The 20306-nt window shown below is 41.2% G+C and overlaps 1 protein-coding gene across 3 annotated transcripts in view; it reads right to left on the bottom strand.

Moving 5' to 3' along the window:
- SENP6 (SUMO specific peptidase 6) overlaps positions 1-20306 on the bottom strand; it is a 68314-nt gene that overhangs the window by 26774 nt on the left and 21234 nt on the right. The window contains exons 1-6 of one of the 3 annotated variants that reach the window (XM_082218248.1): positions 19648-20306; positions 10425-10518; positions 8116-8179; positions 7358-7497; positions 6819-6920; positions 3216-3236 (exon numbers count right to left, since the gene is read on the bottom strand). In XM_082218248.1, the coding sequence (XP_082074374.1) occupies positions 3216-3236; positions 6819-6920; positions 7358-7497; positions 8116-8179; positions 10425-10518; positions 19648-19738 (512 nt within the window). In that variant the 5' untranslated portion in view covers positions 19739-20306. The remainder of the gene's footprint in view (positions 1-3215; positions 3237-6818; positions 6921-7357; positions 7498-8115; positions 8180-10424; positions 10519-19647) is intronic. The other 2 variants (XM_082218250.1, XM_082218249.1) reach the window with 2 other exon arrangements.

Here is a 20306-nt window from a genome sequence, read left to right on the forward strand (position 1 = left end):
ACACAGTGCCCCCCGGGCTTCCTGACAATCTCAACCCCATTGGGGCCAAGATTGCCCCAGCAACAACTCAGTGGAGCTCCAGGGCCCAGAGGCTCCAGAGTTGAACTAAAAACAAAGCAGAGTGGCCCACCCCCCCAGCCAAGCACCCACCGATTGCCATCGCTGCCGTAGCAACCACCAAGGGAGAAAGGTAGGAGGGGACCAGGAGAGACAGGGAGGCCATAAGGAAGTGTGCGTGGCCTGGCCCAGCCCCAGCCCCGAAGTGACCTTCCTGGCAGTTGGTGCAAAAAGAGCAACCAGGTGCCCAACTGGGAATTGCATGCTGGGGTTCACCCAGGAAAGCCAAGGCACGGCGCAGACCTTCACCTGCTGGCATGTGGGTGCTGCTGGCTGCCAGAGACGGGCACAACAAGGATCCTAAGACTAGGATTTTTATTTTTTATCCCCTTTTTATTAAATAAATTTTAAAAAATTATTTTATTAAGAATTATAAGGGCGGCACCCACAAAGGAGGTCACTTCCAGGGACTGCTGTCTTAGCCTTGACGCAGGGACCCTCACCAATACCCTTTTAAACTACATATTCAAGCCTCCATTTCAACAATACCACTACATTTTTACTCATTTTCTACTCACTTTTCTTTTCTTTCTCCCTTTTTATCTGTTTTTTTTTTTAACTGCCCTCTCATTTTTAACACATATCCACATGTATAAAAGAAAGCAGCTCCCATGTATAAGGAAGGTACAGTAATGTTCTGTCCTTATTATAAAATGTATAAGATAAATATCCTCAGAATAAAAATCAAAAATGCACTTTTCCTGGCAGAAAGAACTCTGACTAATGAAAATTTATAAAGAAAAAATGCTATTTCCCCCCACTATACTCCCTTCCTACATAAGTGAAAAAGCAAATCAAACATGTACTTTTGTGTAACAGAGTAATATTGTGTATATTTGTTTCAATTATGTATTTTTTTGGACCCCTGACCATTAGGTCCAGTCGTGACCGACTCTGGGGTTGCACGCTCATCTCGCTCTATAGGCCGAGGGAGCTGGCGTTTGTCCACAGACAGCTTCCAGGTCATGTGGCCAGCATGACTAAGCCGCTTCTGGCGAACCAGAGCAGCACACGGAAACGCCGTTTACCTTCCCGAAGGCGCGGTACCTATTTATCTACTTGCACTTTGACGTGCTTTCGAACTGCTAGGTTGGCAGGAGCTGGGACCAAGCAATGGGAGCTCACCCTGTCGTGGGGATTCGAACCGCCGACCTTCTGATCGGCAAGCCCTAGGCTCAGTGGTTTAACCCACAGCGCCACCCGCGTCCCAACAATTTGTTTCATATACTGCTTTAAATAAATCTAAAGCAGAAAACACAATGTTGCAAATCAGTTCTGCTTATAATCCAACTACACACACGCACACACACACACACACACACACACTCTTATATAAATTATGTAAAGAAACAACTTGCAGAATGGCTCCAATGGTTTCTTGCACCAACAACTATCTCACCCCCACCTCTAGGATGCTAGTGTAAAGGCTCCACCGCACCGACCAAGGCACCTCTGCTCACATACTAAAATGCTGCTTCTTTCTAAATCCAATCAAGGTTGAAACATCCGTGAATGTGAAATTCCCATAATAGAAAGAGAACTGCCTCAATAACTACAGAATAGGCCCAGCTCATGGTCTCACAGAATGGCCTATCTCCCATCAGGAGATCTAGAGCAAGGACTCCCCTTGTTGATATTGCCGTATTTTTCACCCTATAGGATGCACTTTTCCCCCTCCAAAAATGAAGGGGAAATGTGTGTGCGTCCTATGGGGCGAATGCAGGCTTTCACTGAAACCTGGAGAGCGAGAGGGGTCGGTGCGCACCGACCCCTCTCGCTCTCCAGGCTTCAGGAAGCTATTCGCAAGCCTTGTGAGCCCGCGGGAGTTTGTGCCGGGCTTCCACGGCTTGCGGAGAGCTGTCTGCATCCCGAAGCCTGGGGCGCGCTGAGCTCAGCACGCCCCGGGCTTCGGGCAGATATCCGCAAGCCTGGGGAGACTGGCGCAACTTCCCGCCGGGCTCCCTAGGCTTGGGATAGCAGCCTGTTCTGGGGGCTGGGGTCGGGGGAAGCTCGGGCTTCCCCCGCCCCAGCCCCGCACCTGGGGCAGAAATAATTTTTTTTTCTTTATTTCTCCCCCAAAAAACTAGGTGCGCCCTATGGGCCGGTGCGCCCTATGGGGCGAAAAATACAGTAACTGACACGAAGGGTGGCATGGCAAGACACTACCCCTTATGTAGTGGGACCCATGCAGTTTCTGGCTTTAAAAATTAACACCAAATGATTGTAAAAGACAAAAAAAATACCTAAAAAGTGACTGCAACCCTTTCTATACCCACCCTGGTGATCTACACGTCAAGTGCTGGATAGAGTAGCAGTCCAGGATAATATAGGACAAAACCGAGCCCTCTGAATCATTCAGCCAAGTCTCTTCTATAACATATGGAAGGCAGATTTTTTACTGGCAGTCAGTTTTGCATTTACCAGCAATAATGCCATTTTGGTGGTCCCAATAATAATAATCTAAAGAATGGGTGTGGGTTTGGAGCTAGATCACAAGGATGTAAGATGTCCCAAGTTCCCTTGCCTTCCTTCTGAAGCCATACCTTCTCTTGCTCCAAACCTCCTGCATGTTTGCCCTGGCCAATGTCCTCCTCTGTCCAATCTCAATGGAGACACATTTCTCCTTCTCCACCCACCACAACCAGCAAGCAAGATCTTGCATTTAAGATACTGCTACCCATTTTGCTACACTGGAATTTCCATTTAAATTAGCATGTCACAGAACACTGTTTTCTTGACTAACAGTGCAATCCTAACAAAGTCTTCACAAAGTCCTATTTAATTCAATGGTGCTTACTTCCAGTTAAGTGGAGCTTAGGTTGCTGCCTTAATGCCTGTACTACATAGATGGACATATGTAGTACACAAAGATGTACACATACATGTATCACAGGTATTTAGTCAAGAAAACACACCAATTTAAACAAAACAAAAAATCATTACAGCTAAATGAGTGGTAACACACCAATTGTTATTCTAGCAAAATAGTTTTTCCATCAATGTTGACCATTAAGCTTGCTAGTGTGGATTTAGCTATGAGACACAACTTCATTATTTCCACATTTTTATTACCATGCTCATGTCACCATTGAGCTTACCTTTCCTTTCGATCCAGATTGCTTAAAATATGAAAGAGAAAAATATAATAAGATACAAAGCCCTTAATTTGTAGAACATCAGTAGATTTTAAAAAAGAAATCTGTATCTGGATATCCAATATTCAATTTAAATTTGAACTCTTTGTTGTAAGTAGCACTTAGCATCTAAATTTGCCAAAAAAGATCACACTTTTTAGCTGCTTAATACCGTATCATTCCAGGTCTGTCAACAGTTACTGGCATAATGCTCTATAGAATATATGTCAGAATATAACTGAATGTATTGTGTCAGCATGTTATAGTTCTGTAAGATTATTTAAATAACCGTATAACAAACATTCATTAACACTATCGTATAACCATTGAGTCCCTTTTGCTAAGAATTTAAAGGCCGAACTATGAAGATGATCCTAGCGAGATGTCCACTAAATAGTGGGAACACATACAAAGGAGATTTTATGATGCAGCAGCATCTAGGCCATATGGTGTCATGCACCAGATCACATTCAAGCAACTGTCTCTAAACTTCCTATTCAGGTCTCACATGAATCTGCCTTCTTCCAAGTCTAAATAATTCCTTAGTGTTATTAAAAAGTGGGGAAAAGAAAGAGAAAGGGGGACAACCAGTCTATTGTGTTTATATAATATGAAGAAAGCATGTAAATGAATGTCCATGAAGGGCAGCAAGGCCCACATGTTCACATGGTTGGGTTTGTAGAAAAGTTTGGTAAAAATAGGTTTAAATAATTAGGCACAATGGAGTAGGCCCATTTGAGCCTCAACATCCCCATCTTATTACCAGGCTTTACCATCTTTATTTTGTTTAGTTCCCATCTTGTCTCATCTTTTCAGCCCCTGCTTTCTACACCTGCATCCTTTTTCAAAGACTTGCACCGTACTCTGTCAGTTTCCTTTCCCTTAACCTCTACATACCTTGTTTCTAAGCCAGGTATTTAGCATTTTACAAATCTGAACAAAGTAACACTTCTATTCCAAAATGTCTGGCAAAGATGGATTCACATTTGACAAAGTTGCTGTTTTAAAATTTTTTATCCCTTTGCCTCTTCATAAAAAACTTTTAAAAACCTTTCTAAATATGGCATTCGAGCTGCATATGTAACCAAACCTCAAGTCACAAAAGCAATATATGATGCAAATTTGGGGATTCCGTCTTAATTTCAAGAGAAGATAAGTTTTGTTAATCTTACTGAAATTCTTATCAGGAATATATCATTTGGAAAAGAAAAGTTTCACTCTGAATGTTTCACTCTGCTTTTCTGTGGGTTGAATCCAGGCTTGGTCATGCCTAGAATAGATCTCTTTAAACCAATGTAATTTAAGTTAGTCATAACTAACAAGTCATAGATTTCAGCGAGTCTATTCTAAGCATGACCAAGTTAGACTCCAATCCTAAGTAAAGAACAAGCCATGGGAAAACATATATTGAATGCTTTGATGGTAAGCACTATGCATATGGCAAATAAGTCGTGGACTTATCCCAAGTTGCCTGGGAGAACTTGTTATAGTACACAGGTGAAACTAAGTAACTGGTGGACTATCGTTGCCTAAGAAGTTTGGGGATCTTACACCATTCAACTGTATTTTGGTAGGATACAGTAACAATTTCCCCTCAGTATACGAACAGAATACTGTGGTGCAAATGACAGTGTTGTCCCCTCACCACCTGCTACCCATGGCTCACTTTGGGAAAATCTGTTAAGATAGAGAGTAGTTACTTAAATTTTAAATGTTTACAAACTTCTGACTGCATTATTTACATGGCATAAGCATGGAATTGTGGCAGGGGTGGGGGTACATGAGGGCTGCTAACTTTATTTTAGTTTCTAAAAATATATATAAGAGGAGGGAATATTCTATTACTTCATCTACATCCTCCACATAAAGTTTGGGAGCTTCTGTCTCACCAAAAAAACTCATCTAGGGAAGCAAAAATCAAAACTATTTCCCTCAAAGTCCAAACCTTGATTCCTTAAGAAATGCACTACTAAAACCCATGGTGAAGTAGGAAGATTGCACAATCAACCATACTTTAACTAAGAAACATTTTTATTTTATTTATCAAATTTCCATGCCACTGCTGCCTGCCCCGCTCCCCCCCCCCGCCCCAGATCTGAGGTTCACAGGGTGGTATACAGATCAGACTTTAGATTAAGGCTCAAGTGTGGTTAACATGTTCAGGACCTGGCATATTATAAAACAATGTCCAAATTTGTGATTCAATCAGGGTAAGGAAAGGTATAAATGAAAAGCCTACACCACAGACATAGTAGGCAGACTGTGCTCGGTGGACCTACAGTGCTCAAAATATCTCTTCTTCTGGGTTGTTGAATGAGTCTAAATACTGTAAGCTGGTGAACACTCAAAGCTTCAACAACAGAGAGTTCCATGTATGAGCTGACCCATAAATAATACAAGTAGGACAGAAGTAAGTAAAAGATGACAGACATGTGTCTTTATTCCCCAGTAAAGCTTCATTGTGGCTGCCTTAGAAGTACAACTCATTGGGCACCATGCAGTTATACTACATACCACTTACTTGGTCTAGAAAAGACCCTAATTCACTTACTCTATCTTAGCCCCTAGCCAGATAAGGAACAAAATATTCTAGAACCTCTTAGACTGGTTGCAATACATACAATTTAAAATCTCAGATAATCAAAGTGACTTTTGTTCTGTTTCAGCACATGATGAACCCACTACGGCAGCACTACCCTTTTTCAAAGTTTCTACATTTTTGTAAGGTCTGTAATATTTTCTGATAGATCCTTTTTCCCATCAAGTAGTGTTTCACAAGTCTACATCCAACCTGTTTTTGTTGTGCGCATTTAATGCAAGCCTTTAGCTGTTCGTATATTCTTGGATTTGCATAAGGGAAAACCAAGATGAAGCTCCGGGTTAGAAAACCAGCCAATCTGGAAGGAGGAATCAGCACAATTATACTACCAATGGGGCTTCTCCTGTCCTCAGCACTCACTGTGGAAGCACAGGTGGGATAGTTGACTAGGAGTGCCTTTCCTCAACTTCAGTTGATATGCCAGCTATAATCTTAGTTAGAGATATCAGGCCCTGCCTCAAAGCCCTGCCTTAGGTGAGACTACTGTAATGCAATCAACAAGGGCACCTTTGAAGACTGTTTGGAAGCTTCAACTGGTGAAGAATACTGCTGCCCTGTAAGTGGGAGCAAGATTAACAGAGTATGGCACTGATTCTGTACCAGCTGCACTGGTTACCAGTTTCTGAGCCCAAATCAAAACGCTGGTTTTGGTTTTAAAGCCCTAAATTATTTGGGATAATTATTTGAAGAACCACCTTCACCTATATGAACTTGCCTGGGCACTGAGACCTGCCTCAGAGGCACTACTCATGTGCCCACCTGTTAGGACAATTTGGTTCATTGGCGCTATAGACAAGGCCTTTTCTATGGTGGTTCCAAGTTGTGGAACTCTTTCCCCACAGAGGTGTGCATGGTCCGTCCCCCCCCCCCAACACTACTCAGTTCTAAGCAGATATTTAAAGAAAGACCCACAGCGTACAAAGCTGGTTTTTTCATGAGAGAAATTAAGTATGTCCTTTAAGTCTTACCTTTGTGCTGCTGTTTTTACTAAAGATGCTTGTGCATGAGCATGGTGACAGCGTCTAGCTTGTACTACTGTTGCGGAACAAGGAATATTTTGAACATTTTCACTGCAAACAGAAAAAACAGGTAAGAAAAAAATGTTAAAATTCACAGCATGGAAAGAATTATAAGTCTGCTTAGAGAAATTCCTCCATTACTTCACTTTCTAAGTGATACCTGAATCAGCACTTCCACTATGCTACCTAATCATAGTTACACTGACACTTTTGATTAGCCAGCTGCAGCAAGAAATGATGAGTTATTTGCAACTAGTGGGTGCAATCCTTCTTCTCCATAGAGCATCATAGTCCATCATAGTCAAGATCCCAGGTCTTAGTCCATAACAACACTTGGATATTACAAATAGAGCAACTAAATCTATTTTCCAAAGGTGCAAATGTAACAAACTTAAGGTCCTTTCACAAGCAGAATTCTCACAATCACTATTTCCCCCAGAAACAAGCCATTTACTAAATAATTTTTAGCATATTAGGAATCACTATACCTCAATTTCTTGCTGCTTCCCAACATGTTGAATCCAATTGGGGTTACTCTTAAAGCACCAGGTTCAATTTTGCTTCGTCTAGCATATGTTCTCATAGAATCACCTCTGGGACCAATAGTTCCTGAGTGAAATCGCAGCACCTGAAACAATTAGCAAAAGCTTAATCTACAAAGCAGCAGCTCTCAGATGGAGACATTTTACATTTTTATTAAGCTTTCAAATACTAAGACATTCTCAATCCTCTAAACACCTACAGCCAACACAAGAATCTTTTTGGACCTGGAAGAAGAAAGAACAGGAGATGGGGATGGGGTCAAGCACACTCTGCCAACACATTTGGGGGCCAGGAACAGAACTCCCACACAAACATTTGTCGCCTGTGATAATAATACAAATGAAACTGGTTGTCAGATGAATTATGTTGCAAACTTTAAATATGAGAGAATGTAGTGATTTACTATTTACTGTGTTGCTTTACAGGGAAACAATCATGATTGTTTATTGTTTTTACACACACACCACAAGAAGTGAAAAGTTCACTTTGCCAAAGCTTCAAGGCCATATAGTAAGTTGCTGATAAAAGTTTCAGAAAGCATGTGTGTGCTCTTTTTTTAGCGGCATACACACTGCATGAGTTTGTAGCAGTCACCTCCTCATATTAGAACTTCTTTTTTTTTAAGTGACATACTGAAATCTTTCACTCAACGTGAAATATAAAATATGCATTTTCATGTACATTACATTTGATAAATACTCACTTTTTTCCCACCAGTGGGACTGCAGCTTCCATCACTCTCATCCACAGTCAGCAGACTGGCTTCACTTAACAGGCAAAGAACAGGAAACAAAATATGTATATTGTAATTCAATAATAGCAAACAGGGTTTCAACAACTACTGCAAAAAGGTCTAAGTAATGTTTTCTCAATCTGTTAAACAATCACGTGGTTTACACTTTCCTCTAAAATATTTTGGTGCTAGTTTGCCTCAAAATAAAGTGTATACAAATGACAGGGGGAAATACAATGTCAGTAATAGTATTACAAACCTGGTAATATGTAGAATTACTTTAGCAGATGGCTTCACAGTACCACTTTTGTATGGATTTTATGGACATTGTTCTAAGTAAACACAGAATTTGAGATCTAGACCTGAAACTAATTTTGTAACCAGAACATTTGCTTGTAAAGAGGTAGTACAATTTAGCAGTAAATCTAAATATGATTCTTATCAATAAATGTGTAGCTGTTAACCATTTGTGTGTAGATCAAAGTATTTCACACTGAAGGTTGTGCTTCTGTTTTTGGAATATACAGTAAATCTTCTTGGCACCATACTAGGTACCTAGAAAAAATAGTATTCCTCCCAGAGTTAGTACATCCATTGCATTTACAAGGGAAGAATATAATTAATACAAGTGGAAACTGCAGAAAAATGCATCCTTGTATCCCAGTAAGAATGCTCCTGTCCAGGATTCTGCCATTCTACTCCCTGCCCCTTTTATTTTATCTGACACTCAACCTTCCATGGCTACAGCATGCTCAGTTTTTAGCGGACTTTTTTTGGGGGGGGGCGCAAAAACATGCTGATCTCATCCTACTAAGTCAGTTCTTGCATTCTTGGGAAAAGGTGCCATCGTTATCTCAACAGAAACTGGGTTTCAACATCCAGTTGATACAACTACTTGGGCCTAGAACATCCACTGTTCCTAAACTTTGATACTAAACAATTCTTTGCATCTATGCTATGATTTAGGTTCCTTTCTTTTCTAAATAATTGCAGTAATAAAAGGATGGTGGAAATGAAGCACTAGAACCTGAGCAAGAGCAAACACAAACATAAGAAGTCTGCGAGAAAGTTACTGAAAATAAAAACACAAAATTCTTTTTGTTAATTAGCAGCACAGTGCACAAATAAGTACTATTATTCTGGAACTGAAGCACCCAAAATGAGTACCAACTGTGGTATATTAGAAGGGGATGTCACGACTGCTTCAAACATGACCTTTTTTTTTAAAAGGAATAATCCTAATATAAGAAAAATGTGTAAGCAATCACTTGAGATGTACAGCATATGTTACCATATGCACACATCAGGAAGTCATTGTGTACATTGGCCTATACACACAAATGCCAAACTTCATAAGTATAAATGTCTTCCTATTTACAGGATTATCTCTCTGAGGAAAGTGTCATATGGTATAGAACACACCTGACTTTGAGATTTGTGAGAGAAAAAGAATCGCCTATTCTTTGCGAGGGATCCAGCTATCTGTTGTTATGTTTCACTTGTCACTTTTTCACCCTGGTATTGTATTAGTATTTTTAAACGTTCATGAGACCAAATCGAATTACACTGTTAACATAAATAATTAGCTTGCTTACCAGTAGTTGTTCCATAACTCTTCTCCACCAGTCTATTAAGCAAGGAGGCTGAATGTCAGTCTACCACTCATCCCCAATCAGTAAAATTCAAAAAATGATATACTCCCCTAAATATATAGTGTTGTAGGAGATACGTGAATGGAAGAATTTGTTGTCTATAAACTTTCCAAGTCAGGATTTTTGTAAGACTCAAAACTAAGAAATTTGCAAGACAGTTTCAGTTTAGGTAAATAGGACAGGGTAGGGTGGAAAGCCATCTCAAGAGACACATAACAGCATGCATGTAATGAAGTTTCTATATGACCTTCAAGTGTTTTTATTCTAAAATAAGTGCCAAAAAAATATTGAATTCTTTTGCTATTCAATACATTTCAAAAGTTCCTGACTCGGTAGTTTTAACCTGAGTTAGGTAGGCTCCATAACTGCACTAATTCCCTGAGATTCTAGTTATTAAAAATTAAAAAATAAGACACCTACTACTTGCTTCTAGAATAATCCGTAACATCGTTAGGCAATAACTAGCCTGAGAAAAACGTTACCTGAATGTGACCCTCTTGTGGGTATGAATTAGTGACACTATAACACTTCCACTTTAGAGAATTAGAAATGAAGGGGTGCTCAGTTTTCTAATTACTGTAATGTTCCACATTTTACTTTCTGTAGCCTAGATTAAGGTATCCTTACTCTTTTTCTGCATCTCCTTCACTTTCGTCTGAACAATTAAAGCCCCAGGTATTTTTGAATCCTCCATCTCGCTTGGACTGTGATGTATCCAAAGCTGAAACAAAAATAAGTTAAAATCAGTTCACGTTCCAAGCAACACATACTAAGAAAGGAAAAATTACAGCTAACAATTCCACTATTTAGCTGACAGATCACAGGACAAAACTTTAAACACTATTTTACTTTTCTATTTATCAGCCTTGGAACATTTGAAACAACCACTTAAGGAGGGTGCGGAACAGGACTAGGGAGGTGCAAAATCTGGGAAAGTCTTGAGGGCTAAATAGAGAAGCTTGGAGGGTCCCATGTCACCCCAGGGCCTGTGGTCCTTCATTCTTGATGTAAACCAAAGTCGGGAACATAATGTTGATGATAGAAATAATGTTTAGTTACATTCTGAGTTCTGTTACTGTCATGAGAGGATTTTTAAAAAGCAAGTTATGTTTAACAGTATTGTTTCAATAAAAACCTTAAGGTTTATTTTGGTGAACAGTGGAACGTTTTATTGTAGCAGATTTAATGACAAAATAACTGCTAGAACTTAATGGGTCTACAAGGCTGATCCACATCTGCTTCCAAATGATAATCACAGAACTCACAGCACTGCACAGAATGCTTGAAAACTCTAATGTGGTATTTACAGACTTTTCTGTGGAAGAGATATCATTTTTTTCTTAAAAACTGGGGTGGTACAACTGCGAAGACTACACTGCTAAACAATGGAGGTTCCAAAAGGTACTGGGATTCTTCCATTTCAGTGTCACCAACAATGCTCTCTATCTCTACTACAGTGGTACCTCTGGTTATGAACTTAATTTGTTCCAAAAGTCCGTTCTTAACCTGAAACCGTTCTGAACCTGAGGTACCACTTTAGCTAATGGGGCCTCCCGCTGCCGCCGTGCCACTACCGTGAGATTTCTGTTCTCATGCTGAGGTAAAGTTCTTAACCCAAGGTACTACTTCCGGGTTAGCGGAGTCTGTAACCTGAAGTGTTTATAACCCCAAGGTACCATTGTATGTATTTTGCTAAATGGTTTGTCTGCTTGTTTTCTATGTGTTCAGATGCCTCTTGAGATACTGTTGTCAAACTCAGTATAAGGTTGAACTCAGGATAAGGCAGCCTTTATCCCCATTTGGATGCTGGCCACCATTTTGAATCAAAATGGTTGACCAAAACATCACTTTGGTGTGACTTTGTCTGTTTGTGAGCATAGGTTTGATTGCCTCTCAAAATATTCTCACCAAATTCAAGATGAAGATTCTCGAGATGGGGATAGTAGTCTCTGTCAGGCACCATTTTGAATCAAAATGGTGGACAAAAATGTGACTTTGGTGTAATTTCACACAGTTTGGGGCAAAATGGGTCCAAACTCACAAATTATACTATCCATTTAAAAATCACAATATATTTTTGGTTTCTAAAAATTTATGGGCAGCACTGGCCACTCCACACTAGTTGGGACTATATGCGGCATCCAGAAAACCTTCCAAAAGAATATTCACTCTACATATTTCTATCTGCAATGCCGCTGTCTTTTACAATATCAGGGTTAATTAATATATCTTATAATTCTTGCAATTTACCAAAAAAGCAGTGTTTCAAATACATTACAGTGCTATTTCAGATTTTGAAATTAAATTCATATGACTCACTACAGATAAAATTCATTCTCACGCCCAATTAGATTCATTCATGAAATATTCTTAAAAATCTATACAACAGCAAAATCCAACATTTCCTCAAACATGTCTTTTTCCTGGGGACTCATACGAATCAAAGAGTCTCCAAGTATTTTGTACAATTTGTACTTTTAGCTTAATAAAGTTGCTCACTGCAACCATGGCAAATCAGGCTGCATACATATGATAATTTTACAAGATTCTGAAGCACTCTTGCATAGCTATTATTACCCATAATATACATAATCATTTTTCTATCCTGCTGTGGTCTCTGATCAACCAGGTTTTCAGGTTTCTGTAGCACTTTAAACAGTATCTGAAAGGGAAAAAACTGGCTCCCAACAACAACTGCAACAGATGCACATACAGCTGTCGCTTAATAGTTAAAAGAAATGTTTAGTAGGCAAAATACATATACATATCCACTTATGATTCCATTTCAAGAGAAAAATAATAACAAAAGGATACCTCCTTCCACAGTGTCAAATCACATTGTTTCAATAACATTTTCTTAGTTTTAATAATCAGTCCCCTTCTTCAGTACTTTATTTTATCCTTGCCGATCGAAAGGTCGGCGGTTCGAATCCCCGCGGCGGGGTGCGCTCCCGCTGCTCGGTCCCAGCGCCTGCCAACCTAGCAGTTCGAAAGCACCCCCAGGGGCAAGTAGATAAATAGGTACCGCTTACCAGCGGGAAGGTAAACGGCGTTCCGTGTGCGGCTCTGGCTCGCCAGAGCAGCGTTGTCACGCTGGCCACGTGACCCGGAAGTGTCTCCGGACAGCGCTGGCCCCCGGCCAATAGATGTGAGATGGGCGCACAAACCCCAGAGTCCGTTCGGGCAGGGGTACCTTTACCTTACTAACTGGTTTCCATCTGGGCTATTCACTTCCACCACTCAACTGACTTGACTGAGACTCTTCAATCCACATTAGTGCATACATATATCAAAATGACAACTGCTGCTTCAGGACTACTGCCATGGTAATAGTAATGGAGAGGAAGCTCTCACTGTTCTATATAATAGCTGAATGTACACCACCTTAGCATGCATACCACCTTAGTAATGCAGAGAGAGAAAATGCCACTGTTTTAGAATATGAATTAGCATCATGTTCCTCAATTACTGCTGAGAACTAAATGTACTCTGTATTGCATTGCACTTATGAAGGTAAATCATCTGATGATCATTATTTGAATTAAATGTGAGGATTCAGAATGCTTAGCTACTCAGGAAATAAAGTACTGTAATTCACATTCCAGCTTCTATGAAGAAACAGTATTGAGTCAGTCTGGCTGTGATTTAAACTGAATACAGGAGCAAGCACAGGTCAGTGTAGAGGTATGTGATAAACAAAAACTAAAACACAGAAAGCTCAGAGGAAAGATGGTTTCAGGAAAAAAGAAGCATGAAGGAAAGTGGCTGTATTCCCTCAAGGGTAATCTGTTGGCTGTACAGGTGTTATGTGGGGTCAGGTCCAAAAGTGAGCAGTTGTAGCGCTGCAGAATTGCATTGTTCCTGTTCTGAAACACTACTATGGATAGGCAAATATGTCAATTTCAATCGGTTTCTCATTTTTACCATCTTAAACTCAGCTCTCCAGATCAGATCCAGATTTTTCTGGAAAAAGAGCCTCATGAAAATTTAACAGCATTTTAATGTGTGTTTTTCCTAATACAATGGTACCTTGGTTTATGAACTTAATCCATTCCGGAAGTCCATTCTTATACCAAGGCGCACTTTCCCTAATGAGGCCTCCCAGTGGTTGGTGCCCTTCCACTGTTCGGATTCCGTTCTCAGACCGAGGTAAAGTTTTCAAACCAGGACACTATTTCCGGTTTTGAGGAGTTTGTAAACCGAATCGCTCTTAAACCGGACTGTTCTTAAACGGAGGTACCACTGTACATATACATATGTACCGGTATACATATTTTGTAATCAATTTTGCCTAATGTACACATTCTTGAAGCATTTCCCCTAATTTGATGCATCATGTTATTTTAACTAATATAGGCATTTATATGAACACTTTACCGCCCTAATATATGAATTTTGGTACATATTGCTTGGCTGGCGAACTGCACTGCCAAATTCAGAGAAGTGCACATTCCAAATGATGGTTGTGTTTTTGTTTGCTTATTATTTTCGAAAGCGCAAATTCATCTTCAAATATAAGCTGATTCAAATCCCTCCCATCCATAGACACCTTTCCCAAGCATACACTTTATGCGGAAGAGGAAGTGGTTCTCAGAGAGGTGGTTCATTGAGCAACAATGGGTACACAGCATCCCAGTGGGCACATGACATATGTTGCAAGGCCACAGGCTACCCACCACTGGGTGAGAGAATCAGAAGGGAGGCAATAACGGGAGCTCTGAAAAAACCTCACAAAACATAAAAATAGCAGGTGGCTAGAAGAAATTTGAACTAGGTAGCCTGTGGCTCAAAATAAAAAGACCTAATAAAACTGCAGGAAGTAGAAACATGAGATTAAATGATGAGCCAATGCAGAAACACGGGACAGAAGGGGGGAGGTGCTCTTTCAGGTATGCTGGCCCTGAGTATACAGTACTAGAATACACAGTATCCTAAAGCAGAAGATTTCACTACTGAGAAGAGAGACTTTGCAGGAAACTGCTTAGAATTGGAGGGGGAGGTCGCTCTGTCATATTTAACTCCTAGTACATCATCTTATGTAAATTGGAAACTGGCTTCCACCTTGTTCTCTAACTGCTGATGTCCTTATTACTAAACAACACAGAGGGTGGAGAGAACACTGTCAGATGTGTTTTTTCTTAGCTACCCTGCCCCACAGTGAGCCCATTTCATTTCTTTGCCATTCAGTGTCCTAGATGGGATAAAAAATCTGCAGGAGCGGCAAAACTGAAACCAGAGCAAGTGCTAATGGAATCCTTTTATTCACTTAAGTCTGAAATGAATATATCTAAGGGGAAAATATTAGAAATTGTTCGCCTCCTTGGAAGTCTGTCTATAAACAGTTTTTAGTCCAAAATGTATTAATACTGCTGTACAACAAACTGCAGAGAATGCTAATAAAGCCATGGTTTTCAAAGTGGGAGGCAGTTTTCCAAAATGTGAAATGGTTGCTAGGGAAGACATTACCAAGCACAGAGAATAAAAAAGTGGGGGGTGGGGGATGTGAAACACACACTGCATTTTCTTTTAGATATAAGATCCACTCATCCTACCAACAAAAATCTTTCCTTTTACATATTATGAAGTATGATCTCATCCATCATTAAGTTTGTTACCTACGGCAGACTAGCTTTTCAAAATGTAGTCATGCCCTGTGCTTACCCACAGTGAGCATTCTCTCCAGGCGCTTAAGAGGAAAGCACACGTCCACTTACCTAGCTCAGAAAATATGTTTCAGATATTGTTAGGTTGGTGGCAAAGGCAGGGGAATAAGGGGGAAATAGTTCCTTCATCTGAACTGCCCTCAGAATGGAAATTATTCATGACTAGTGACACTGTCAGAAGTACAAGGCCATCCAAAGTCAGGAGAATAAGACTACCAATGATTACTAGTCATGATAGCACTGTACTATCTCTAGTATCAGAGGCAGCATGCTTCTGAACACACTGATGGGGATCATGAGCGGAGGAGGACTATCTTCTAGTTGTGGCCTTGCCATAGGAATTTGGTTGGCCACTGCAGAGATGAGGGTGTGGGCCTAGCAGAGCCTTCGGTCAAATCCAGGCAGCCTTTTTAAAGCTTGTATAGAGGAGTACTGGGCATCTTCCCCTGCCCCAAAACCACAAACCAAATGTAGCCTTTTAGTTTTCCTGATAAGAATGAAGAAGAAGAAGAAGAGAAGAGAAGAGGAGTTTGGATTTGATATCCCGCTTTATCACTACCCGAAGGAGTCTCAAAGCGGCTAACATTCTCCTTTCCCTTCCTCCCCCACAACAAACACTGTGAGGTGAATGGGGCTGAGAGACTTCACAGAAGTGTGACTGGCCCAAGGTCACCCAGCAGCTGCATGTGGAGGAGCGGAGATGCGAACCCAGTTCCCCCAGATTACGAATCTACCGCTCTTAACCACTACACCACACTGGCTCACGTTTCTGAGAGGAAGTAAAAAGGATGCTTTCAGAGATCATGAGAATGGGCTCCTAAACTAGCTCCCTGCTCCTGGTGATGCTGACTACAAAGAAGCGAACCTGCTTCAATCTACATAGCCCCATCCTATGTTTCGTTTCTTGGGCATACTAAAGTACCAAAGAACATTTGGAACTTGGTTTTATAAATTGATTACATGTAGGGTTTCCCAGAATCCTGTGCCCCATGATCAAAAGTTCCTTACAGACTCAGAAGTGCAGTGATGCTTTAAAGCTACTGAATTTTTGAAATCAACAGAAGTAATTAAAGAATGCAAACATTAATAAATAAACAGGAGCAGCTCAGTAAAGTAAAAGATAGGAAATTGCTACAGAAATGGTTTCATTCTCACTAGAAGTTATTGCTTGCTTGCTGTGGGAATTATATAGAAATACATTTACTCTATTTAGTTATTCTATACAAAAAAAAATTATGACAAAATCCTGATGCCCCAAATCCTCATTTTTGTTCATTCCTATTGGAAATGAACACAATTCATTGGAAACAATAGCAAGAAGGGATTAAACATGCCTAACGTTCTTGATACTGGATGGACCAGCCACTTTGATAGGGACCATTGCATATCATAGTCAAAATTTGTTCATGCAACTATGTTCCCATAACATGATTGTGTGCGCTGTTCAATTAAGTCTAAAATGTATTCATAGCCTGAAAAACTTTGCAAGTTGAGACCTATGCCATCTCCTAAAACTATATAGATGTAGAAGCTTAAAATACTGTTACTCGGGCTTAAGAATACCAACATGCCCTTTCTTGTGAAAGAAAACACTAACTACCAGACCAAGCACTTCCTTCATTTGCAACTCCTGCTGTGGCCACCTGACATAGTCAAATTTTAGTAGCAAGGGACAGACCTTGCTTTTCTATTTTGTGTTTATTTAAGGTAATTATTTTATGCTTTGATTTTGTTTACCTACCTTCAGCACACGACTGAAAATAATCACTATTTCATTTAACTGGAACTGAATGAAATATAGTGTATAAATGCAATACCTAGAAGCCTGTCATACCCCATATATATGAGATTACTAATAAAATAAATTTGTAATCTAAATAGCAATCACCTATCATACATTCCAGACTATTGTTTTTGTTGTCATAGTTCTTAACCACCATCACCAATAAGAGCACATCTGCAACAGCTGGCTTTCTCTGCATATGTTCCATGCTGGCATACTCTGAACTGTTCTTGGCACTCAGTATCCTTGTTACTGACCCAGTCAAGACTTTAAAAATATTAGTCCAATAAACCTTTCTCAAAGAACTGCAAGTCACGGCTTGATTCTGGTTAGCAAGCCAGAATTATAGTCATCACTTCAACCTCTATTTCCTGATTTAGATGTAAGGGGATAAGTGTGGTTTAACAAACCCCAGAAAGCTTTGGGTTAAGGAATGACCAGAGGGAGGAAAGACTCCTGCCACAACACTCAGTCTTAGCCTGATAAGATGGACCATAGTGATCAGATGGAGAACATTACATCTAAACAGGGACAACATATGTCCGCTTTCAGATTTTCATGTGGAAAGGAAATATCTCACTGAGGAGAAAATCACTGCCCCCACAATATTCCTCACAACACCTACCAAGACTCTGCAATACAATGCCCCCATAAGAATACGGCCTGGAATAGCAAACTGGATTACTTTTTTGAGAATCACAACAACACCCTCACCATCTTGCCAATTTAAGCAGCAGGCTGGTGTGACCAAGCAAACCAATTTGCGGAGACTACAGATGCTGGCTAAAAGAGGTTTAAGCTTGATTCACAGTTGCAAGAGTGCAAGCCTGACCTATTAAATGGGATTGCGAATGTGTAAACAGCAGTACTGCAATTTACTGTGGCAGGGTAGCAGAAACTAGTCAGTTTCTTTGTCCTGATAATAAATCAGCTTCTGCAGATATTGGCAATATTAAATGTAAGCAGCCTTCATTCACTTGGAACACACAACTCTTAACAGGCAGCAGTAGACTCAATTCACACATGCAACCATTCTTGTGAGTGGCAACGTGAATAAAGGCTCCTATGCATGTAAAACTCATTTCTATATTGAGCACCCACTAGTGTAGATAGTTGCATTTGTGGATCAAGCTTAAACCTTTTCTTTCAGCTTGCATCAATTGTGCAGTGTCATTTTCTGACACTGCACTGCTACATCACCCATCCAAAGAACTGTATCGGAGAGATTCTTCACATTCCTTTCTAGCCATTGATTTTACTCTTTGTACATTATAATAAATTAGTGTTTCCCTTAACAGATCAATATGCAAGAAAGCATATGAACTTGTACTCATAATTCTCCATCTCTCAATTTGAAGCATCAGTACTATTTGATTTATGGAACAAAACACTAAAAATAATATGTTTGACAGGATTATCACATATATTATCTCTCTAATTATGTGATGTATAAATGTATACTACCATTTAAAAATAGGCATAACAGGAGAGGAACTATTCTTTGAAATCTATCTCCCAGATAAAGTATTTTTTAGAAGACAGCATGTTGCATTATCACTGTGGGGAAACAGGATGCAAAGCTATCATGCTTGCACAATTCATTAAACTCTCTGTACCCTAAAGAGAAACAGAACAATATTAGAACAAATTATATGAGTACTTTGCAAACTTTTTGCTGTACTTCATACATTTAGTGCTGCAAAAGCTACCTTTTTACAAATAGGACTAATTAAGTCTAAAAACCCTATCTACACTTTGCTAGAAGTAACACAGTGGGCCCAACCAATACGTATAGGATCATGCTATATATATGGTAAGTCGTTCCCTTACCTTTCCAAGTGAAGCAGGTATGAAAACAGAGAGAGAGAGAGAAAGAAAAGAAAAAGAGAAACCTTACATGGCAATATCCCCACGTTAGGATTCCCACCAACCCACCTGTTCTTCCTTCCCAGTATATTCAATATGACATTTCTAATTTCCTTTAAATAGAAAATACGAAGAAGCGGGTGGGGGGGGGGAGAAAAAGAGATGAGGTGGAAGGATGAAAAACAGGCCACTGCCCTTAGCAACTGACCACAGCGAACAGCCATACACAAAAAAGTAAAACCCGCTTGAGCTTCTCCCTAAACATTCACCTTTGCCAGTCACCCATCGGCACACACACACACACACACACACACACTCCCCTTTGAAAGCCCTCGAAACTGCATGGGAAATATCCCCCCCCCCCCGCCACACACACACCCAAACGGGGCGGGAGGAAACCTGCCGACTCCCTTCTGAACCTCCAGCCTCTCTTTTTCCACGTCTACTCGGAAGCAAGCGGTCTCCTTAGGCTGCCCACCCTGGGTGGGCTTCCCCGCTTCCCGGCGCTTGCCATAATAAAACAACAAACCCAACTCACCCTCCAGGAAGAGGCTGTGTCTGGAGCCCCCGACGCTGCTGCGGCCCACTCCTCCTCCGCCCCCGACACCGCCGCCAGCACCGCCGGCCATTTTCGCTCGGCCAGCCCTTTCCTCACACCATCGCGCCCCCGGGGAGCAACAGCTGCCTCTCGTGCCCAGGCGCCGGCGCCTCAGAGGCGCAGCCACGGCACTAGGCCTCGTTCCTCCCGCTTCGGCCTGCCTCTTCCGCCGCGGCTGAGGCCCGCTCGGCGCACGCTCGGCGACGGGATGCCGGAGGGGGGAGGAGAGAAAGGGACTTCCAATGCCCCTCGCCGGCCAACCGCCTATTGCAATGGCGGGCGGGGGGGGCGGGGAGGAGAGAGCCAGACGCCGGTAGACCAGCGGCGGCGGCGGCGGCCCCTTTTCCTCTCTCTCTGTCTCTCTCCCGCTGCCTCCCCTTATGGGGTGTCCGGCGTCAGCGAAGCTTGCCCCCGCGAGAGAGAAAGGCGGCAGCCACGCCGGCTGCCCTTTCTTCTCCGCTGCCTGGCACCCGAAGGCGGGGGCGGCGAGAAAGAATGGACGGCAGCGACCGGGTCGAGCCGCCCCTCCCGTGTTGCTACTGCTGCTGCTGCTGTGGTCAATGCCTTCCCTCAGAGCGAAAGCCAGCCTCCCGAAGACG

Source organism: Podarcis vaucheri (assembly GCF_965113315.1).
Source record: "Podarcis vaucheri genome assembly, chromosome: 3".
Classification (NCBI taxonomy): domain Eukaryota; kingdom Metazoa; phylum Chordata; class Lepidosauria; order Squamata; family Lacertidae; genus Podarcis; species Podarcis vaucheri.